General features: G+C 45.2%; 1 protein-coding gene and 1 long non-coding RNA gene across 2 annotated transcripts; one reads left to right on the top strand and one right to left on the bottom strand.

Annotated features, from left to right (window-relative positions):
* Positions 1–380: 380 nt before the first annotated feature.
* Positions 381–21313, bottom strand: UBE2Z (ubiquitin conjugating enzyme E2 Z). Its single transcript, XM_079949908.1, has 7 exons — positions 20943–21313; positions 15348–15420; positions 13290–13477; positions 7779–7890; positions 7077–7189; positions 5627–5717; positions 381–3172 (listed from the first exon to the last, which is right to left on the bottom strand). Exons 1-7 carry the CDS (start codon positions 21296–21298, stop codon positions 3002–3004), a joined length of 1104 nt encoding a protein of 367 aa, XP_079806034.1. The 5' UTR covers positions 21299–21313; the 3' UTR covers positions 381–3001.
* An 87-nt stretch (positions 21314–21400) lies between these two features.
* On the top strand, positions 21401–22825 carry LOC307201196. The gene is made up of 2 exons (XR_013832637.1): positions 21401–21468; positions 21963–22825. It is a non-coding gene; the product is annotated as an uncharacterized lncRNA (long non-coding RNA).
* The last annotated feature ends 1274 nt before the right edge of the window (positions 22826–24099 follow it).

Genomic DNA, 24099 nt, shown 5'->3' on the forward strand with positions numbered 1-24099 from the left:
GGCATTTCCGTGCGCTGCTCTGGTTCGCCAGAAGTAGCTTAGTCATGCTGGCTACATGACCCGGAAGCTGTCTGCGTACAAACGCCGGCTCCCTCGGCCAATAAAGCGAGATGAGCGCCACAACCCCCAAGTCGGTCACGACTGGACCTAATGGTCAGGGTTCCTTTACCTAACACCGGGAGAAAGGTGTGTGCATAAACCTTTGATTTATTCTGTAGGAAGTACAGCAATCATTGCTCCCCGCCCCCTTTGCCACTGGTCCCACCAACCAATGGCATGTGTGGGGCCTGGAAGTAAGCTGCTTATGAAAACAAGACCCCCTTTCCCCCCCTTTTTGGGTATTCCCCGCTGTTTTACCAATCCAGGACAAAGGACAAAGATCCTGCCAAAACAAACTTTATTGCACCAAAAAAAAAATTATGTACAATTGTATATAAACAAGGATTTCTTATTTTTCTTAAGACCCTTGTGCATTCGAGTGTGTTTAGTTTGTTAGGCCTAAAAGTCTCGTCACTAAACATTTTCTCTAGATCAGTCATCTAGGATTGTCACTTTTGAAATGGAAAACATTCAGAAAACAGATGACTATGGGCAGCTAGAAAACCATATTTCTTTTTGTTCTGTTTTGTTTTCTTACATCCACATGCGAGACGTGTGAAAAAGAAATAACCACATAAGGCATTTTCATGTTTTCTTTTCGTTTTGTCTCTTAAAAGAAATGTAATGCAATGGTTCGACAGCCAACATGCATCTGGAACTAAGGTCTCTTGAAGTTAACGGGTGCTCTGATTCCGGAACACCTCTGGTCCTGGTGACTATAGACTGGGGGAAAGCCAAACTTACACAATCGGCAGAGTTCGGAGAATAGAAGTCCTACCTAGGTCCTACTGATTTCGGTGAGACTTAAAACATTAAATGTGCACTCAAGTCCCTTTGATTTCAGTGGAGGTGAAGCACAACTGATTTCTGTTTTCGTTTTGCTGGATTGCACCCAATGAGATCAACACAAACATGATAAGATTGCCTTCGTCCTCACCAGGTCCCCCTCCACAAGGCATCTAAATGCAAACTTGCATTACAAAGCTTTTGATTCCACCGGCTATTCGTAACCCGTGGGAGAGTCTTGTCTCCTTGCGGGTGGGAGAGAAACAAGAGGGCATTCCACTCCAAAAAGCAGGTATGGGGGGGTTACTTTTAGTTTTAAGCAGCAGCAGATCGTACTCTACATGGGAGAGGCAGGAGTAGCTGCAAGACTGGTGTTGTGCTTGCAGATAAACAGTGCCTATAATCACACATGAACTTCCTTTCAGAGGCCAGGTAGGAACTGCATGGTTCCTACAGCTGGGATTGGACCTATTGAGTGAAACGCGTCCTACTGGCCTGGCCACTTTTAGCATCTGCTCACCCCCCCCCTGCCAAGTTTTTGATGTGGGTGTGCATCTGTAGGTCAGGAGCCCCCCCCCCCATTTTAAAAAAAAGTCTTAAAGGGTCTCTAAAAGAAGAAGGAGGGGGGGAAGCAAGTGAAAGGTGCTCACAAGGCTTCCGAGCCTTTCTACGTAGAAACCAGCTTGAACTTTCAAAAGTAAAAAATAAAATAAAATACTTTGCCAGCTGGAAGGGTGGCCAGACGTTCTCCCGCAATTCGATCCTCAAAAGGCATGTGCTTCTCGGTCTATAGCACGACAAAGTGATTCGGAGAGAAGGGAGTTACGGCAGATTCGGCAGACTTACACATGTGCAACTTTGCTTCGGTTTCAATAGAGGCTCCTGACAAAAAACGAGTGTGACAGATCTCAACAACAGGTTTTCTGCCCTGGCCTACTGCCCAACTTAGACGGATGCTTATTGCTGTCCTTCCATTAGTTTGCATCCTCCTCTACATCACTGAACTCCTAACTCTGCCCCCAAAAGCTGCAGATCTGTGTTGCTTTGAACAGATAAGTCTGCTATTGCACTGCCAAAGCTTAAGATTAGCACTGCTTTTTTCTCTCTTGGTGCTGCGTTAATTTATATTTGTTCTCTCTCTCTTGAAACAAAATCAATGGCTGCATAGAATCACCTGTCTTCACTAAATTCTAATACTGTACCTTCCAAAAAAAAATTTATATGCCACTTGCAGGAAATGAACTGCCAGAATGATGACTCCTTCCAAGGATCACAAAAAATAAAAACAAAAACACTGGCCATGAAACCTGCTCAACTTCACCTTTTGAAGGCCGCTGGCTGGGTTGCTCACAAGGCTGACACATTAACAATTTAGGATCTCTCCCAGTTTTGTCTCTTCCTTCTTTCCTGCCGGGATTCCGAATTTGGGGAGGGGTTATTTAAAAGGAGCTCTAGAGTTGAATAAAGCTTTGGAAACTGCTTTTTCGTCGTCGTCGTCGTCGTTTTGAATCGCCACAAAAGCCCAGTTCCGGCCAAAGTTCCTCCTCTTTGGTCTGTCTAGGACAGGCAACACCAACCCAACTGGGAAACAGAGTGAATATGAAAACAGGGCTTGATTATTTAAATGGTCAAAAGTGCTTTTACAGACTTGGTAGAGCTGGGAGTCCATCCCGTTGTGGGGCGAGGGGGCAACGCTGGGAGGGAGGTGCTGAGGGTATATGCGGCATGTTTTGAAACAAAAGACGGCGGGGCGTAGAGGCAAGCTCTACCTCCTGCTCTTTTAGAAACATGGAGAGGACAGAAACCAACCCGTCATGGGTTCTTCCAGAATGCCTTTATGCCGTTTTTGCTCACGGGTCTCCAGCAGAGAAAGAGCCACTTTCAAAAGACAGCTTGTGACAAGCCCGGTTCAGTTTTAGCATCAAATCCTCGTTTGTTTTAAACAGCGTGTACCAGAGCACTGGAGGAGGCAATGAAGGGGTGGCTGCTGAGCCCAGGTTCTCCCCGCTCTAGAACCGGACTGGTTCTTGGGTCTCTCCGGGGTTCCTCCGCAGTGCTGGAGTCAGAAGATCCCACCCCTACGTCTTGGGTTCCCAAGCGGTCAGGTGGGAGGCAGCTAAGCCTTAATGCTCCCTTGAGTGTCTGTCTCTGTCTCAGAGGAGCTGCTTTCTGAGTCTATGTCTGGGTTCTCCTGCTGGTGTTTCTCCTGAACTTTCAGGCGGATTCCTTGCAAACGCAGCAGAAGGGACTGGTAGTCAAAGTGCCCTCGCTTCTCGCCGAAGGGATCCTGCGAGAGGAGAGGAGACGGGATGAAAATTACTTTTTTTTAATGCTTTATCGGTTGAAAACTGTATAACAGAAATAATCAGCAGATGTAAAAGACAAGATAAAAAACACAATTATTCTTTTCTTAATTGATACTTGTTTTGTACATCATATTGTAATTAAGTTTAACATGACCTCCGATCTTCCCATTAAGTTCCGAGATTAAATTCCCTGATTACGCACTTATCTTTATTTTCTCCCTGTTATTTAACTTACTTTAAATTTCGTAAACTTATCCTATTTGCACTCAGAAGTCAATCGAAACCTGCCAACGGATTAATATTTTGACAATGTTCTTTTACAAAAATTCTATATATATGCCCTAAAGGTAAAGGTAAAGGGACCCCTGACCATAAGGTCCAGTCGTGACCGACTCTGGGGTTGCGGCGCTCATCTCGCTTTATTGGCCGAGGGAGCCGGTGTACAGCTTCCGGGTCATGTGGCCAGAATGACTAAGCTGCTTCTGGCGAAACCAGAGCAGCGCATGGAAACGCTGTTTACCTCCCCGCTGGAGCGGTACCTATTTATCTACTTGCACTTTGACGTGCTTTCGAACTGCTAGGTTGGCAGGAGCAGGGACCGAGCAACGGGAGCTCACTCCATCACGGGGATTCAAACCGCCGACCTTCTGATCGGCAAGTCCTAGGCTCTGTGTTTTAACCCACAGTGCCAACCGCGTCCCATATATATGCCCTACTCTCTGATAAATTTGTCATCTGTAACGTCTCGTAGCCTTGCTGATAGCCTCGCCAATTCAGCGTGCTCTCTTAATTTATTTTGCCAGTCTAATTTGGATGGGTTGTCCTCTCCCTTCCAACCTTTTGCAAATAAAATTCTGGCAGCAACTGTAGCATACATAAAGACTCTCCTGAGCTTTTTTGGAATTTCGTTGCCCGCAATTCCTGGCAGGAATTAAGTTCGTTAAACTCTGATCGGGATGAAAACAACTTGCATCAAGATCTGCCAGGGTTACTTTGCACATGGACTGGAAACAGGGTGGCCAAGGCCTTTTGTAACCAGTTCAAGTAATAGACGCTTAACAAGATCAATATTATTCTAAGCAGCAAGTATTTTTTAACAACCCCGAAGCCACAAGAGGAGCAGGGGAACTACTGCTGGATCAGATTGGAAACCCAAGTCTAGCAAATCAGACTGGAACATGTGCTTCAGTTGAGAAAAATGACATTCGGTAAAGGGAAAATAGCTTCCTATTACAGTGGTACCTCGGGTTAAGAACTTAATTCGTTCCGGAGGTCCGTTCTTAACCTAAAACTGTTCTTAACCTGAAGCACCACTTTAGCTAATGGGGCCTCCTGCTGCCGCCACGCCGCAGGAGCACGATTTATGTTCTCATCCTGAAGCAAAGTTCTTAACCGGAGGTACTATTTCTGGGTTAGCAGAGTCTGTAACCTGAAGCGTATGTAACGTGAAGTGTCTGTAACCCAAGGTACCACTGTATATTGACATCTATCTATAACCTAAGAGGAACCTGCTGAATCAGGCCAAAGGCCCATCTAGTCCAGCATCCTGTTTGCACAGTAGCCAACCAGATGCCTGTGGGAAATTGTCAAGCAGGACCCGGGGACAAGAGCCCTCTCCCCTCTGGTATTCAGAAGCATGAATGCCTCTGACTGTGGAAGCAGAGCACAGCCATGGAAGCTCACTTCCTGGATTAGAGAATTTAAATCTTTCATCCCCATCCCCTTGCTGGATGCTCTTTTCCCAATAACCAGGATCTATTCAAGTCTACCTCTCACCCCCTCGTTCCAACGTCCTGCTCACGTTCATATAAAAAAGGTGAAAGGTAAGGGACCCCTGGACAGTTATGTCCAGCCAAAGGCGACTATGGGGTTACAGCGCTCATCTCGCTTTCAGGCCGAGGGAGCCGGCGTTTGTCCACAGACAGCTTTCCAGGTCATGTGGCTGGAATGACTAAACCGTTTCGGGCGCAACAAGACACCGTGATGGAAGCCAGAGTGCATGGAAACACCGTTTACCTTCCTGCCATAGTGGTACCTATTTATCTACTTGCACTGGCGTGCTTTCGAACTGCTAGGTTGGCAGGAGCTGGGACAGAGCAACGGGAGCTCACTCTGTCGCAGGGATCTGAACCATCAACTTTCCAATCTGCAAGCCCAAGGGGCTCAGTGGTTTAGACCACAGCGCCACCCACATCCCACAATATACTTCCAGCTAGTTCCTGGTGCTTCAGAAATGCCAGCAATTGGTCATTTCTCCTAATTTGTCCCCCATACCTCAGGTTTTCAATTTGCCCTTTGGGAAAACCCTCAGCTGAGCAAACGAGCCCACTTCTCAAGAGGGAAGGAAATATGACAATCCAAATTGTTTAATTTAAAACAAAAACACGGAGGCTGCCTTCCGGAGTGGGCAGTCATAGACATTATCTGATCCTTACCTGCATCGTCTGTCCTTGGAGGTGAAGCCGCTCTTTGCATACCCCCTCGTAGAAATCATAATATTCCATGAAGGACTTTTCCATGACACCCCTAGCAAGCAAAACGAACCGTAAGGCCGCAGAGCAAGGATGTGACAGGTGGTTTATAACAAAAGGGTTACTGCCATAGTTCGTGCTACTGAAAATTAGTTTGTCACGTGCACATTTCTTAAAAACAACCACAATAGCTAACATTTCCCCACAGTGCAATGTACTTTGGTTCCCTCCCTCGTGCATGACCTGCTGACCAAAATACTATAAAAAACAACCACCTTAAGAGGCGGACAGAAGGGAGAGCTTCTATGGAGCCATGAATACAATTGTACCTTGGTTGTCGAATGCTTTGCAACTCGGACATTTTGGCTCCCGAACGCCGCAAACCCGGAAGTGGGTGTTCCGGTTTGCAAATGTTCTCTGGAACCTGAACATCCGACGCGGCTTCTGATGGAGTGCAGGAAGCTCCTGCAGCCAATCAGAAGCCACGCCTTGGTTTTCAAACATTTTCAGAAGTCGAACGGACTTCCGGAACGGATTCCGTTCGAGAACCAAGGTCCGACTGTACTGCAGTTTGCCTTGCTTGCACAAATACCCTCAGCAAAAGGTCTGAATTAACAAGGCACATAGTGGTAATCTGGAGTGGAAGGAACAGAATGCGGACAATGATCATGCAGCTGCAAGAATGAATGAATAAAGGTGTGGTGTAGTGTAGTGGTTAAGAGCGGTAGTCTTGTAATCTGGTGAACCGGGTTCGCTTCCCTGCTCCTCCACACGCAGCTGCTGGGTGACCTTGGGCCAGTCACACTTCTTTGAAGTCTCTCAGCCCCATTCACCTCACAGAGTGTTTGTTGTGGGGGAGGAAGGGAAAAGGAGAATGTTAGCCGCTTTGAGACTCCTTCGGGTAGTGATAAAGAGGGATATCAAATCCAAACTCTTCTTCTTCTTGAATGCCGAGTTAGGGGTTTCATGCTGGCAAACAGTTTTTCTAAGTGGGGGGGGGGAGTGTTCAGGTCCGGAACGTTTCCACAGCAACAGAATCCCTGGACTTGCAGCAGAGCAGCACAACGCGTGCTTCTGGTGTGAGTGAGCTTGCAGAAGAGAGAGTCCACACGCTGTTGTTCCTCTAAACTAACAACTTTATTTACATCAGAACGCTAAAATAATAAACAGACCATCGGAGATGGCAGGCCTGGTGTCTCTGCATCTCTCGGCAAAAAAGTGAAAGTAACTCACAGACAAAGGACTCAGCTTTCCCCGGATGTAGAGAAAAACAACTCCCCAGATGCAGGACACACACAGAGCTGTTAACCCTGTAAACTCCAAACAGCACAGGAAGTCTGACTAAGGGGTAGCTCCCTCTCCCTTTCTCCATTCTAAATGCCTGAAACCCATGAATTGAGACTCCCAAACATACCGTAAAGGCTCCGGACAAGGGCATTTTCCTTCTAGCATGTCACACACAGCGACCCTGATAGTCTCGTGCCGAATACACTCGTTGTAATTTTTACTGTCTCCCGGATGTCTTTCCTGCAAGAGATCAGTGGCCAAAAACAAAAGTCACCTTTTACAAAGTTCAAGACACACGGCCCACAACTTTGGTCTTGTCGGGGGCGGGGGGGGGGGAAGAAGAGAGAGACTGGGAATGCCTCCAATTAGTATGGCTGACAATACCCATTGGAAACACTGGCCAGTCGCCGATAAAAGTGGACTGACAATCCTATTTCAAACCAGAGCTATGGTCCATGAAAGATCCCAAAGAGGTTCCATGCATGGTCTTGCTCTGCAGACAAGTTGCGAATACGTGTATACGGATTGCAGCATATGGAGTTATCCAGGGCTGCTCAAGGCATTCTTCCTTTCCACTCTGTCCCAATGCAGTCAGCTGTTTTAACACAACAGGGAAGCAGGCCCCACCTGCAGCAACATGCCAAACCTCTGAATTGGGAGGGTCTACTTAAAAGGATGTAGGGGTTGGAGATCAAACCTCAACAGGTCTTATTGCTCTGCCGACATTCCCGTTTCTAAGAGAGCAGTTTGTTATGGGACGGCCACTTCCCTGTCCCTGTAACCAAGAGCTCCATAAAGTGGGCACTAATCCACGATTCAGGCTACTTACCTGCTCAAAGCCAGGCTCGTTGTGATAAGGGTTCTCAGTCATCAGGGACTGTATAGATATAAGGACTGAAGAGATGCTCTGGGCAGGACTCCAGGCCGGACCAGTCCATGTACTGCCAGACAGCAAGAAACAGGAGTTTATTTTCACACAGCCAAACAAACACAATTCTGTAAAGTGGAGTGGATGATGTGTGGCTTTCAATGTACTTTGATTTGTAACTTGTGAGAGGCCTAGCTCTGTGTGTGTGTGTGTGTGTGTGTGTGTAGGTAGGTAGGTTGGTAGGTAGGTAGTAAAAAAAGACAGTTTCCAGTGTAGGTAAGGTAGGTAGTAAAAAAACACCAAACAGTTTCCAGGCCTCAGGGTGGCGGGGGAAAAATTGAAGACATAATGGCAAGAACCACTAAACAAGCAAAGATAGAAAAGCCCAATTCTGTGACACATGTAGCAGATAAATTGTATAGGTATAAATGAAATTGCAGGCAGGATTCGAGATAAAAGCAACAGCAGATAGACAGCAAAGTAATTGTAACACGAGAAACTTTTTTGCAATAGATAAAAAGATGTAATGCAGTAGAAAAAAAGGTTTGAGTAAAAGCACTGTGGAGGTGAGGGTAGGAAGTCATTTTATGAAACAATGTACAGTGGTACCTCCGGTTGCAGATGGGATCCGTTCTGGAGGTCCGGTCGGATCCCAAGGTTTCTGTAACCTGTGCATATGCGTGGGGGCAAAACCCAGTAAAATACTTCGGGTTTGCCGCACGCACACCCCAAAGTTTATGTAACCAGAGGGTTATGTAAACGAAGGTTCGACTGTATTTGTTTTGAAGGTAGTTGTGAAAACGTTTGCGCGCATACACACGTTATGAAGATGGCTAATTACTGTTTTGTGATAAAACCATTCCCAACTTTTTAAAAATCATCTTTAGGTGGGAGTTTCCTCAAGGTCTATTCTTCAGCTTCAAAGGAAGGAAAATAAAAATAAGATCAGTAGAAGACAAAATAAAGTTTTTGTATAAATACGAAGAAGATCTGCAGAAGGGACTTGGAAAAGAGCTAAGAGCATTGGACAGAAGATCACCAGGTTGATGGACTATATGGAACTGGCGGAAATGACTGGCAGAATCCGAGATCAGGGAGAAGAGTCGGTGGAAGAAGATTTGAAAAAGTTTAAAGACTATTTATAGAAATATTGTAAAATTAATGAATGTTAGAAAAATGTTGGAATGAAGTTATATGGCTTTAGTAGAAATGTTATAAGGAATTGGGTATAAATAGATAATTAGATTATTAAAGGAAAAATAAGGTTAGAATATGTTAAGATAATTATAGGACAGAAAATAGAGGAAGATGGAAAGGAATTGCTGAAACAATTAATAGAAGTGGAATACAAAAAGGGAGGTGTGAGGAGGTCGTTGAAACAAGTGAATGAAAGATAAGATATTGAAATTGTATGATGTGTGTTAAACTGTTTTTGTTTTGTTTAGTTTAGTTTATTGTGTTAGTGTTGTGTAATCTTTTTATATTGTATTTTATTGTCTTTTTTCTTTTTTCTTTCCTTTTTTGTAGTGTTTAAAAGTAATAAATATTATTTAAAAAAACAACAACAAAGTTTATGTAACCAGAGGGTTATGTAAACGAAGGTTCGACTGTATTTGTTTTGAAGGTAGTTGTGAAAATGTTTGCGCACACACACACAAGTTATGAAGATGGATAGTTACTGTTTTGTGATAAAACCATTCCAAACTTTTATGCATCTTTCCAGTATACAATCTGAATTGAGGGCTGTATGCATTCAGTCTCACGCAAGAACCACAAACATAGTCTGGCAGTGAGGGGAGAATTCAGCCTCCTAAGTATTCACATTCCTTTTCTGTTTAGATGTCTAGCTCTTATCAAACGTACTGGAATTCTGAAACCTTGGGAGCTGGCTGATTAGGGGAGCGAGGGGGACAAGGGGGCAGGATTCCCAGTGGCCAGGGCTCAAGGCGTCAACACCCCACGCATCTCCTTGGCAAGTCTCCATAATTAGGAGAAACAGAATAAATCATGGCAATCAAGCAAATGCGTGCAAACGTCTGTGATAAACAAGTCGGAAATTCCATTGTTTCTTGGCATCGTCATCTTCTTTCAGAGTACCAGCTACACACTGTGTCTACACCTCAGTTCGTAGAAGCTGTGTGAAATATCTGAGGAATTCTATTTGGAGCATTCCCACTGTCCAGAGATGAAGGGCAAAAAGCTCCACTATGAAAACAGGAAATAAAAATCCAGAAACACAAAACAGGATAATGAAGTTGCATAGCACGGTGTCCCTGCCCATTGCTTTTTCAGGGTGCCGGTGCAAGAGGGTCTTCCTGATTTTTCCCAAATAACATGTAAAAGGTGCTTGCTTGCGTCCCCAAATCCAATTAGATCCTAAAAGGTTCCAAATCCATATATATCCTAAAAAGCACTTGTGGCTAACAGACAAAGTGTAGCAAGTAAATCAGGTTTACTTGCCCAAGGCCATGTCTGAACATTAGTGAACCTAAAAGAAAAGAATGCTTTAACTGCAGGGTGGATAAAAATCAATGATTTTTTTAAAATAAAAATTAAAAAGTAAGATTTTTAAAATTTAAACAGGATTTTTTTTTATTTAAACCAGATTTTTTTAAAAATTTAAATAGGATTTTAAAAATAAATTGCTTTTGGAGGAAAAATCTTTCTAAAGATACTTTTCTATTTAAGTTACATTATAGTTCAAAGGCTACTCATCAGGAAATAAGGATTTGTTTTAAGTTTTTAATGTGTGCTAAAACTCAGTCTAAGTTGTTTGTTTGTTTTTTAAACTGTTCAACCACATCAGTTGACAAACATAAATTGTTTAAATTGTTATTAAGGAAATGATTATTTTTCTCCTTCCAATAAAGTACAGCAGAAAACTTGTCCAAATGTAAACAGTTAACTTATTAAACCTCACAATAATTTCATAATTATCTGTCTATGTATCTCTAATAGTATAACGAAATCAGTAATATTTGATAGAACTGTAAAAAAAAAAAACCTACTCTGAAAATTTATTATTCCAAAAATGGAACCTTCCTCTGGTTGTAAATATTAAGATTATACCAGTAAGAATGAGTCTGTCAAAGAATGATTTAAATCAAGTCTTACCTACTAGTGATTTAAATCAATTTGATTTAAATCAAATCCACCCTGCTTAGCTGTGGGATACCCAATTCCTCCTCTCTATACATGCTTTGTTACTTTGAAGCTCGTACACAAGACAGTATTACTAGGGAAGATCATAATCTTCATGCTTGAGTCATGTTAGCTTTCTCCAAACTGGTGTTGCCCAGGCGCTTTGGACTGCAAATTCTACCAGCCCCAGTCAACGCAGCAGATTGTCAGTGATGATAGGAATTAAGGCCCAACGTCTGTCAAGCATCAAGTTGAGAAAGACTACAATGGGATATACAAAATGATGCTGTTTCTCAAGCCTGGACGCCCATAGACCAGGCATAGGCAGACTCAGCCCTCGAGATGTTTTGGGACTACAACTCCCATCATCCCTAGCTAACAGGACCAGTGGTCAGGGATGATGGGAGCTGTAGTCCCAAAACATATGGAGGGCCGAGGTTGAGGAAGCCTGGTCTATGGCAGGCATAGGAGGGCCGACTTTGCCTATGCCTGCCATAGACCAGGCTTCCTCAACCTCGGCCCTCCAGATGTTTTGAGACTATAATTCCCATCATCCCTAACCACCGGTCCTGCTAGCTAGGAATCATGGGAGTTGTAGGCTAAAAACTTCTGGAGGGCCAATGTTGAGGAAGCCTGCCATAGACGGTCATTTTCTATTCCCGATCTAACTTTCTTAAGGATGTTGAATACAGCAGCTCCATTCAGCTCCCGTCATTTTCTTTTTCAAGCACCATCTTTTGAACCAAGTCAGAGGCAGAAAACCACCCAAACCGGCTCTGCCCCCACAATACACGACGCAAGCAAGGGGCCTGTCAACCTCTGGCCATTGCAAACAGAAACAGGCCGAAGGGCACAAGCGACTGGGCAGAGTATAAAATCTGCAACTATGGCCGCTTCCTGTCGTATTTTGATTTGAAGAGCTCTCAGCTGGAGGGCTGGAAATGAAGACCACACAGGATCAGCAGGAAAAAGCAACGCCCCAAACTTTCAAGAGAATGCTTTGTGGTTTCTGAAAATATAATGCTATTTGAAACCAACCTTTCCCCCCCCACAAAAAACCCATGCAAATATAGAAAGGAAAACTAAATGCTGCTGATAGCTGAGCCAAATGAACAGAAGCTCTGGATGTTACAGGAAGCACTGTCAACCATGTGCATGACTTTCTCGCGCATCTGGCTGATGGCAGAGACTCCTTTCAATGTCCAGAGATGCTCAAATGATCTATGCCGGGGTGGCCAACTCCCAAGAGACTGCAATCTACTCACAGAATTCAAAACTGGCAGTGATCTAGCCCCGTTTTCAGGGGGTTCAGGTTAAAGTGGTTAAGCTTTTTTTAACGGGAGGAGGAAAGCCATGTTTTTGGGGAGTTCAAGGCTAAGCTGCTGACTGTTTTCAGGGAGAAAGGGGAACAGTCTCTCAACAACAGATCGCTGGGAAAACAAACAGCTTCACTGAGTAAACTCAGTCTTCCGTTCTGCAGATCATGCAACAATGGAAGGCGGGGCCGGATTCTATTTTACCAACGCTAAGGAAAGGGACCCAGCGATCGACCGCGATCAACAAAAACCTCCTGGGGATCTAACAGTAGATCGCAATCGACCTATTGGACATCCCTGTTCTATGCCATCTGAAGGCAGCCAGCCACTAAACAGGGCTGCCTTCAGATGTCTTCTAAAAGTCAGATAGTTGTTTATTTCCTTGACATCTGGTGGGAGGGCGTTCCACAGGGCAGGGAGCACTACCAAGAAGACCCCTCTGCCCAGACAAGCATGTGTCCCAGTGTGCCCTGTTTTGGAAATGATGATGATGATGATAGGAATATAATTAACTTGAAGCCTCGCATTTTAAGAAGAAATACTAGCGTGGTTCACAAAAAATAAAAGACAACAGCAAAACAAGAAGAATGAAGCCAACTGTAAAAAAAAATATGAGCTAGTCATAGCATAACAACAGCATCGAAACATATATATAAATGAGGAAGCCCATTTCAAAAAGCGTAACAGCTAAAAACAATCAAATTGGGAGATCCAAGTTAGGAAGAGCAGGGAAATACTTGTCTAAACAGGTGTGACTTCAAAAGCTGGCGGAGTGGCAATACCTTTGGGGGCCTCCCATATTGTAGCAAGGGGAGCTACCAGTGAAAAAGCCTGCCCCTCTCGTTCCCGCAAGATGATCATCATCAACCTACCTGGCTCTGAACAGAAACAAACACAAACACACACACACACACACACACACACACACACACACACACGTACGTTTCATCGACATGATAATTGCATGCATAAGTGTGGACCTCCCCGAAGCAGCTCAGGCTGCTCAGCTCCTTACCCTAGAATACTGAGGCAGACCTTTCCATTGCGGTAGAAGTTAGGGTTAAACCTCACTGTGTTATTCCCGGTTGTCATCAGTTTGACCCGCGGCGGATGGATGGGATAATCTGGAGGACAGCGAAACAGGAACAAGAAGAAACCCCCTTCGTAAGGCGTGTCAAAGGGGCCTGTGATCAACGCATGAATCTGCAAGAGAAAAGCCCAGCTCGCGCAAAAACTTCCAACTGGGTGCAACGTCGGCAGAGCCTGCGCGGGACGCAAGCCGGCCGCTAAGAGAGTTAAGGGGGGGGGGAGAGAACAGAGATCCTCTACAAAGCATTAGGGAAAACTCATTGCCCCTTCAGGTTCAAGTATCAAGCTCAGGTTCACACAGGTAGCAGGTGAGGAGGCCCAAATTATTTCTGGAGCACACCACTTCTTCACACTACAGGTGGAGGACTGCAAAAGCAACTAGTTTTGTGGTTTTGCCCCACAAGGACAGGCACCCATTAAACAGCAGCAGCGCCCAGTGGCTCTTTCCACAGAGCAAGGGGTGAGGAGGATATGAGTCTGAGCACCATCAGGAGGAAGGGGGAGAAATGTTCCCACTTACCTTTTGCACGGACGCTCCCTCCCCAAAGAAGAACCCCAGTCACAACAAGGGCAACAACAGAGACAACTCCTGGGCTTTGAACCCACAGAACTGCTTCCTATCCACTTGGCCACAGCAGCAGACAAGAAACACAAGGCCCAGTCTCAGGCGTACATGGGCTTTCTTTTCATGGAGGAGCTTTCCCCACCTGTGGTGTGGAGTGATAAAAACTGTTCCAGGATGTATACCACATCTTCTGTATGAACGAGGCCTCATTTGACCTTCAACTAAATGGCCACTCAATGTGGTCAAACTTCAGGCATGTGAGATCTACTTTTTTAAAAAAAAGAACAGATCCCTGAGATATACCAAAAGGACGCCAGTGAAATATTGTGACTCAGGGGCAGACCTCCTTAAAATTCAGAATGCTTAAGAATAAATCAACAAGGAGTTTCAGAGGGAGTTACAGATAGGTAGCCGTGTTGGTCTGCCATAGTCAAAACAAAAAAAATTCCTTCCAGTAGCACCTTAAAGACCAACTAAGTTAGTTCTTGGTATGAGCTTTCGTGTGCATGCACACTTCTTCAGGTATCTGAAGAAGTGTGCATGCACACGAAAGCTCATACCAAGAACTAACTTAGTTGGTCTTTAAGGTGCTACTGGAAGGAATTTTTTTTGTTTCAGAGGGAGGTTTCTCTGTGTTTCTTTGATAACACCTGGACGGGAAAGATTAACGATTTGGGAGCTGCCAAAATAACAATTCTCAAAGAGCTGGACAGAACTCTGAATTTGGATGCAATTAAATGAAGCAGTGCGATGAAAAAACAAAAACAGTTGAAAAAGTACAATATACGGACAAATCTGCACTCCATAGGAAAAAAAGTATCTGTTTTCTGACATGAATGAGGATCACATAAACAGAGTCAAAACGTGGAGGAAAAAATCGGATATGGAATTATGGAAAACATTGATGATGAGAGGCAGGACTATGATGTTGAAAGCGCTTCGGAATTCAGACCGTGGGAAGCCAAAATAAAAATTATTACAATTTGGAAGACAATTGGACTTTCTTTTATTTTAGTTTTTTATTTTCACTGGATTGGATTTGATATGTTAATTAGATGTTTTAATTGGAAAATTAATAAACGCTTTAAAAAATAAAATAAAAATCAGAAACAGAGCTGGAGATTGCTTCCTTCTCCCTTTTGAAAAGGCACCCCAAACCCTCATTCTAACACATTTATCAGGGTGAGCAGATCATGAATTGAAAAGATTTGCCTAAGGATGAAGAAGCTTTGTGCAAACTTCACTTTGCCTGATTTCTCCTGCGGCAATCGCTCTGCTACTCTTTCCCACAGGCTGCTGCCATAAATGAAATTTCAAGTCATAGCAAGGTGAACTTCAGTATGCCAGCCCTCCTAAAAACAGCAGGAAACCCCTTCAGGCAGGACCCACTACAGAGGAAGGCATTCAGATACCACCTACCTTGGTCATATCATGGGGGTCAGGCACTACAAACATTCCAGGAGGGGGTTCCTTGTAGATAGACATGATATCTCTGGGAAACAAAAATAATAATAGCAGCAATGGATTAATCAGTCAACTGTTTCTCTAGAGCCGCGTTTCTCAAGTTTGGGTCCCCTGCTGTTGTTGGACTACTACAACTCCCATCATCCCTGATCACTGGCCCTGCTAGCTAGGAATGATGGGAGTTGTAGTCCAACAACAGCTGGGGACCTCCAACGGTGTTTGAGAAACACTGCTGGAGCTTCCAGCTTTGTACCCCAATCCCCAAATCCTGTTGCTGAATTCTTGAGAAACAGCCCTGCTTTTAAAAAGAGAGAGAGAGAAGGAAACCTAAGTTTCTGTCCTCATGGCTTCAGGTAGGCAGTCAATCTTAAAAGACTCCTGAAAACAAATATAAAGATCTCCCCTATAAAGGACTCTCCATAAAGTTGTGCTGTGCTTTTCATAGCCCTCCTCACTCCTTTGTCCCATTTTAATCCATATTCGTTTCCTCTTATGTCACAACTTATTACCTTCCAAATGCATGGCACATTACATGGGCAGCTCCAAATCAAGCACATATTACAATATAGCCCATCAAATGAAATGAAGAGAAAAGGGAAAGCCCAGGATTTTGAAACACTGTGAATATCACAGCTTAGGCTGGGACACCAGAAGAGGGAGGGAGGGGCAATTCAATCGTGAAAAGACACATTTTCATCACCCTCTCTGGCCTATGAGAAACTGCTTCCTCAAACTCTTACCACACACATACAGTCACGGGAAAAAGAAAGTACACCCCCTTTGAATTATGTGCTTTTACACATCAGGACATAATAGCAATCATTTGTTCCTTAGCAGGTCTTAAAATTAGTAAATGCAACCTCAGATGAACAACAACGCATGTCATATTACAGCGTGTCATGATTTATTTAACAGAAATAAAGCCAAAATGGAGAAATCATGTGTGAAAAACTAAGTACAGTGGTACCTTGGTTTACGAACTTAATCCGTTCCGGAAGTCTGTTCTTAAACCAAGACGCTCTTTCCCTAATGAGGCCTCCCGCCGCCGGTGCCCTTCCACCATTCGGCTTCCGTTCTTAGACTGAGGTAAAGTTTGCAAACTGGGACACTACTTCCGGTTTTTGTGGAGTTCGTAAACCAAATAGTTCGTAAACAGGACTGTTCTTAAACCGAGGTACCACTGTACACCATTACAGCTTCCATAGGAATTAAGAGGCTAAGTAGACAGGGGGTGCTAATCAAATGTCCTTGCTTAATTGATCATCAGCAAGTGTGCCCACCTCTATAAAAGACAAAATTTTAGCAGTTTGCTGGTCTGGAGCATTCAGGTGTGTTTTAACACAGTGCCAAGGACGAAAGAGGACACAATGCTCTTAGAGAAGCAAGTACTGCTGCCCATTTGCAACCAACTTTAAGTCCATTGTCTACAGTGAGAAAGATTATTCAAAACTGAGGTTGCCAATCTCCTCAGGAGTGGACGTCCCAGCAAATTCACGCCAAGGTCAGACCGTGCAATGCTCAGAGAAATCGCAAAAAAACCCAAAAGTTATGGTACATCTCAGGCCCTACAGTTAGCATGTTAAATGTTAAAGTTCACGACAGTACAATTAGAAAAAGACTGAACAAGTATAAATGGGCCAAAATTTCTCCACAACCATGTGAGAGACAGATAAAGTCCTACAGGAAACAATTGCTTCACATTATGGGTGGTTCTACAAGCTATTGAAGGGACGCGGGTGGCACTGTGGGTTAAACCACAGAGCCTAGGGCTTGCTGATCGGAAGGTCGGCAGTTCAAATCCCCGCGACGGGGTGAGCTCCCGTTGCTCTGTCCCAGCTCCTGCCAACCTAGCAGTTTGAAAGCACGAAGTGCAAGTAGATAAATAGGTACCACTCTGGCGGGAAGGTAAACGGTGTTTCCGTGTGCTGCTCTGGTTTGCCAGAAGCGGCTTAGTCATGCTGGCCACGTGACCCGGAAGCTGTACGCCGGCTCCCTCGGCCAATAAAGCGAGATGAGCGCCACAACCCCAGAGTCATCTGCGACTGGACCTAATATTCAGGGGTCCCTTTACCTTTAACTTTTTACAAGCTATTGAATCATAAGGTGAACTTAAGTTTTTCACGCATGGCTTTTCCATTTTGGCTTTATTTCTGTTAAATACATCATGACATAGTGCAATATGCCATGCCGTTGTTCATCTGAGGTTGTATTTACCTAATTTTAAGACCTGCTAAAGGAACAGATGATTGTTATTATGTCTTCATATGTAAAAACACAGAATTCAAAGAGGATGCACTTTCTTTTTTCCCCATGACTGTACACTAACAACAGAAAATGTTCTTTTTTTGAACTCTGCTTAACGAGAACACACCTACATCAAAAGTCAGAGGTTGTGGACTCAAAGTTAGCTGGGCGGCAGTGGGGGGGGTGGAGACCACACTTCCTTCTTCTCACTGAACAATAGACAGTTGTTAAAGAGCAGGCAGGGTGAATTGGCATCTCCTGCCGTACATATAAATTGTGCCAACAGGACATTATAACAACTGCAGTCCTTCTCAGGCTCACTGCAGCCCTCGGCCCATAACACAAACACCTGTTTTGGCACATAACAAACAGCACACTCCGCGGAGGAAGGAGGAGGGAGGAGTCCTAGCACACTTCTGGGAAACGAGGCTGCTACAAGTTCACTTTCGTTTTGGTTTGCCACAGACAATAAGGCTTTTGTTCCTGGGATTAAACGTGGAACTGGCGTAACTGCTCCTGAAGTGGTTGCGTTCAGCTCTAGGAACAAACCCAAACTGTCCCTCCCTCCACCCTCAGTTATTTCCAAGCTTTAAAACAAGCCTGGGAAGCCTCCTTCTATCAGAGCACCCGAAACATCTGCCTAGTAACACTTGCTTGATAGTGTACCTAAGATCTAGATCTCCAGAATCTGCTACGCAGGCCTCACCTAGTTGTGCTGACTGGAGATGGCAACGATTCAACACAGAGTATTGTTTGCGCAAAGGGGATATTGTTGACTGCAATGGAGGACTTTCCTTCCCCTTGCAGTTCCTCACATTATCCAAAAGCGTTAGCCGAGGGGACGCTAAAAGAATTCTTACTGCTAGTGCATTCTGGCCTTCTCGTTCTCCGCTATACCCAGAAGAGATCTTCTGGGCAGATGGAACAGCCTCTCACAACAACATGTTAAAGCATTAATTAACAGCACGCTAAGTACTGAACAAATGTAACCCAGGTCACAGAGAAGTTCATTTCAAGGCCTGCATTCAAATTCCACGCCTGCCAAGGACACAGCTTATGTCCTTGGGCCATAACAGCAATTCCACACAAGCTATACGGAGATGGCAACTGCCTACCTCTCAGGGCTGTTGCAAGATACAGGGAACACAAAGGTGGAAAGCATTCTGGAAAATAACTGCTGCTGCTACGGACGTATTTTCATGCTGCTGATAGCAGCCTTTGCCAAAGAGTTTACCGTCTATGGGTGCCTAGTGAGAATTACTTAGCATGCGCAGCAGCTGTGAAAAAGGCAAATTCCATATCACGGTTCGCTAGGAAAGGGATCCAAAATAAAACTGCCTGCATCAGGCATTTTGACAAACCTAGGGTACAACAATCGTATTCAGCTGGGTACAGTTCTGCTTAACACCCCTCAAAAAGAGAGTTGGGAAAGGTAAAGGAAAGGGCAACTCAAATAATCAAGGAATTACAATATTTGGGACTTGTTAGTTTAACAGCACAAACTTTTTTCAAAGAGGGGCGGATTTGATGAAGTGAACATGAGTGAGGGCCGTCCTTTTTAGGATTTGACCCCAGGAGATAGGCTGCCACAGGGGCCGGATTAAACCGACAGGCGGGCTGGATTAGGCCCCCAACACAGACTTTGGATATGTCTGGTTTAGAAAGAAGGCAAGTAAGGGGGAAATGATAGAGGTGTATTAAGTTATGGAGAAAATGAGCAGTTTTCCTCCCTCTTTCATGATGATAGAATCTGGGGCTGAGTGGTGGAAGATTCAAGACCAAGACAGACAGGGCATCGCTGAACTAGGGAACTGGTTCCCACAAGATGCAGGTGTGGTCCCCAATTTGGAGTGCTTTAAAAGAGGGTAAGACAAATTCATGGCTGACAAGGGTATTAATGGCTCCTAGTTATGATGGCTGCAATACCTCCAGTAGCAGCACAGCTCAAAATACTAGCTGCTGGGGCTTATGAGGGGAAGAATGCTATTGAGCCAGTCCTGCTTCTTGGCTGTCCATAAGGAGAACAGAACCCTTTGGTCTGATTTAACAGGGCTATTTTTAACTTCCACAATTTTTATATGTTTCAAATGTGCCATTGCCCCCTTAACCCTAAATCCTTTACAGCACGGTGGGCTAAAGGAACATTTTTAATCATGTTATTGATTATGACTACAAAACATTTTTTTTTTTTACATTATTGTTGATTATGAATGCAAACCTAAACTTGTGACCGAGTCCTAAATAAAATAAAGTGAGTATGTGCTGGAATGCACTGTTAATTGTGCAGCATAATGGGAGATACTGGGATGTCTCTCACTCCCCAAGTTTATATGGTTAGCAGCAGGAAAGAGCCTGATCTCTGAACTGGGAGAAGGAGCTGGAAAGAAATCAGCCTAAATAAAACTTCACACCTTTCCATCACATGTAAACCAAGCAAGCCAACTTCAGCAAAGGAGAAAGCCAACGCCAAAATTTGGGACCTTAAACAACAAACAACAATTCCAAATAATTCTAATTCCAAAGAAACTTCTAAAAATGAGTTGTCTTATCCTTGGATGCTACACACTAGCAAGGCATATATATATATTTTGAAAACGAGGCTCTAAATATGTTATATGCCAATTGTAATCTGATACAGAACAAGGAAGTTGAGCCTGGGGTGGAAACAATCTAGGATATCCTCCTTACAGGGATGCTTGAGCATAAGGTTCTATCACCTTCAAGGCTGTGAAAGCCACTGTTGATCTTAAATCTACCTGGGCTGTTGTAATAGGGAGTTTATACCCCCAAGCTCTTGCTTAATAGATGCACAACACCACTCCCTTAAGAGCTACAAGCCATATGGAAATGCAACAGGTGCAGCTCCCCTCCGCTACTGCACCCGCATACCGGCCACGCCGCACCAGTTGTCACACTATACCCACCCTCCAGTTGTTGGACTACAACTCCCATCATCCCTAACCACCGGCCATGCTGGCTGGGGCCGATGGGAGAGTTACAACAACACCCAGAGGGCCTCCAGTCCCCCACCCTCGCTTAAGGGGAATTCCTTGCAGACGCTGAATCACTGCCAAGAAAGTGGGGCAGTTAAATCTTTTCTGGGCGAGTTGATGGAGAAGGAAAACTCTCCCTGCCCCATTCCGCCCTCAGATGTATGCACAGACAGGATGAGATGGCCGGGGAATTAAGGCGCGTACTACGCACTCTGCACACGCTCAGGAACACTACCCCACCCACACCTTCCGGGCCAGAAATCTGGAAAGTGGGAGGTTCCGGCATTTGCCCGGGGAGCGGAAAGTCTCTTACCGTTTGATGCGGAGCAGGCAAGCCGGGCTCGGCCTCTCGCCGTCCCAGTCGCCGCTGGTGGTGGGGTCCCAGAAGGCCGAGTGCGAGAGGAGCACCCCGGCCGCGGCAGCCGCGGCGGCCGAGCTGGGGATCCCGGGCACCGAGGCCCCGCCAGCCCCGACTCCCGCACCCGCTCCGGATGCGGCCCCGGCCGAGCCCAGCCCCGCCACCGCCCAGATCTCGGCCGGCAGGAACACCCCGGGCCCGCCGCCGCCGCCGCCGCCCGCTCCAGCTCCCGGGCCCGCGCTCGACGGCGGCGCCGCCGCCAGCACCGCAGCCGCAGCCGCCTCCTCGGCAGCCGGACTCTCCGCCATCATCGCCAACAGCCCCGGCTACGCTTCCGGGACCTCCGACGCCAGCGACAGGGGCGGGCAGAGCGGACCTCTAAGCGCCGCCCCGCGTCGTCGACGGCGCCGCACGGCGGCCACAGAGCGGGGGAGTCCCAGAGCGCCCCTACGGGAAACAGGAAGACCCGGAAACCAAAGGGGTAACTTAGCGAAAGCCCCCACTTCCGGCGCCGATGAGACTCTTCCCTATGCAGGACATTCGAAAACTCGAATTAGGAACGATTGGATGCCGCCTTTTGGATTTAAAGTCTTAGGTGTCTATTTTCTATTATTATTATTATTATTAATAACCCTAATTCGAGTTTTCGAATGTCCTGCATAGGGAAGATTCTAATCTTCTTATTATTATTATTATTATTATTATTATTATTAAATAATAATAAGTTTCTATTATTATTATTGTTGTTGTTGTTGTTGTTAATAAAATAATAATAATAATAATAATAATAATAATAATAATGGGATAAGGCACACAGTGACTTGCTATCTCGATCACATGCAGTCTGTGGTCCGCTGGCAGTAGGAGTACAATATGGGCATGTCTTTAAGTTAACATCTTACATTAAAAACCTGACAGTCCCAGATTATGGAAGTCTTTTCACCAAAGCCAGACTAAACGTCTTTCCTTCTGCAGTGTTGGATGGCAGGTTGAGAGGAGTTCCCTACAAGGACAGACTTTGCTCGTGTGCTCAAGACATCGACTCCATAAAACATATTTTGTTGCACTGTGCAAAATATGAGCAAGCCAGGGCTGAACTGATATTACCCTTGCTGGTAACTTCCCTGGGAAAATCAGAGGCTCACTATGTCAGGTTCCTGTTGGAAGACCGGACAAACACTAGAACATTAGCAGTGGCAAAGTTTTTATCGGTGGTTGCAAGAACCAATGATCCCTATCTTTTGAACAAATTGCTTGTTTAACCTGGAGGTAGGCAGCATCTTAAAAAGCAGAGATATCACCTTGCCAACAAAGGTCCGTATAGTTAAAGCCATGGTTTTCCCAGTAGTGATGTATGGAAGTGAGAGCTGGACCATAAAGAAGGCTGATCGCCAAAGAATTGATGCTTTTGAATTATGGTGCTGGAGGACTCTTGAGAGTCCCATGGACTGCAAGAAGATCAAACGCATCCATTCTTAAGGAAATCAGCCCTGAGTGCTCACTGGAAGGACAGATCGTGAAGCTGAGGCTCCAATACTTTGGCCACCTCACGAGAAGAGAAGACTCCCTGGAAAAGACCCTGATGTTGGGAAAGATTGAGGGCACAAGGAGAAGGGGACAACAGAGGATGAGATGGTTGGACAGTGTTCTCGAAGCCACAAACATGAGTCTGACCAAACTGCGGGAGGCAGTGGGAGACAGGAGTGCCTGGCGTGCTCTGGTCCATGGGGTCACGAAGAGTCGGACACGACTAAACAACAACAGGCTGTATGAATTGTGTATTGCTTTGTAATAATTTGTTGGGTCTCTGGACCGTAATAAAGATTGATTTGATTTGATTATTACTATTAAAATTTGTATGTCACCCCTATACCCACAGATCTCAGGGTGGTTACAGATTTCAGAAATCTCCAGGGCTTCAAAAGAGCTGCACAGCAGGCAGCAATTCAACAGGTACAGCCTCATGGGCCTCCATGGTGGGGGCTGTTGTCGCTGGATTTCTGTCAGTCGCACAGCTTTTCAGACACACCGGAGTCCTGCCCTTGTCCAACACGCGCTGCTTGCTTTCTACTCCAGCGGGGGTGATGGTGTTAAAAGGGTGGGGTGTTTTCAAATCTCCATCAAGCTCCTCTCTTGGCTGTTGATTACTACAGCAGCCATTCCATGAGGCTGCATGAGAGGATGAGAGATGGGATTTTCCCCCATCTGCATTGCTGACAGACCATACTCTCCCCCACTTGAAATCTTTCCATTACAGCTGCTCTCTCGCAAAGTAACTAAGAGATAGTGCTCAACTTTGCTTTCCCCCATCAGTCTTTTCACTTTGTGCCTTTTAGATTGTAAGCAGAGACTGTCTTATCGCTGACAACTGTCAGTCTTTAATTGGAGGAGGGGGGCTGGAAATTGCGATAAATAGAGAACTGCAACACAAGGGATCTTAGCTCGTATGTTATACAATCCTTTACCACTGAGGTACTGGGCAGAGATTCAGCAGGCAAATCTTTTCATCACTGAATTGCCATCTGTTCATTTTCAGCCAGGCACCAGGCTTTTAGGCTGCAGTTCTACGTACATTTACTTGTGGGACGCGGGTGGCGCTGTGGGTTAAACCACAAAGACTAGGACTTGCCGATCAGAAGGCCGGCGGTTCGAGTCCCCGTGACGGGGTGAGCTCCCGTTGCTCGGTCCCTGCTCCTGCCAACCTAGCAGTTCGAAAGCACGTCAAAGTGCAAGTAGATAAATAGCTGTTCGCCGGGTCGCTCGGCCAATAAAACGAGAGCATAAGATTACGTTGTCAAAAGCGCAAAGTCCTTTCCAGGGGAATAAATCCCATCCTTGCAACAGGTAAGATTGGTCTGCCGTAGTTGAAACAAAATAAAAAAAAATTCCTTCCAGTAGCACCTTAGAGACCAACTAAGTTTGTTATTGGTATGAGCTTTTGTGTGGATGCACACAAAAGCTCATACCAATACAATAACAAACTTAAAGGTAAAGGGACCCCTGACCATTAGGTCCAGTCGTCACTGACTCTGGGGTTGCGGCGTTCATCTCACTTTATTGGCCGAGGGAGCTGGCATACAGCTTCCGGGTCATGTGGCCAGCATGACTAAGC

Source organism: Podarcis cretensis, assembly GCF_951804945.1.
Source record: "Podarcis cretensis genome assembly, chromosome: 13".
Lineage (NCBI taxonomy): Eukaryota > Metazoa > Chordata > Lepidosauria > Squamata > Lacertidae > Podarcis > Podarcis cretensis.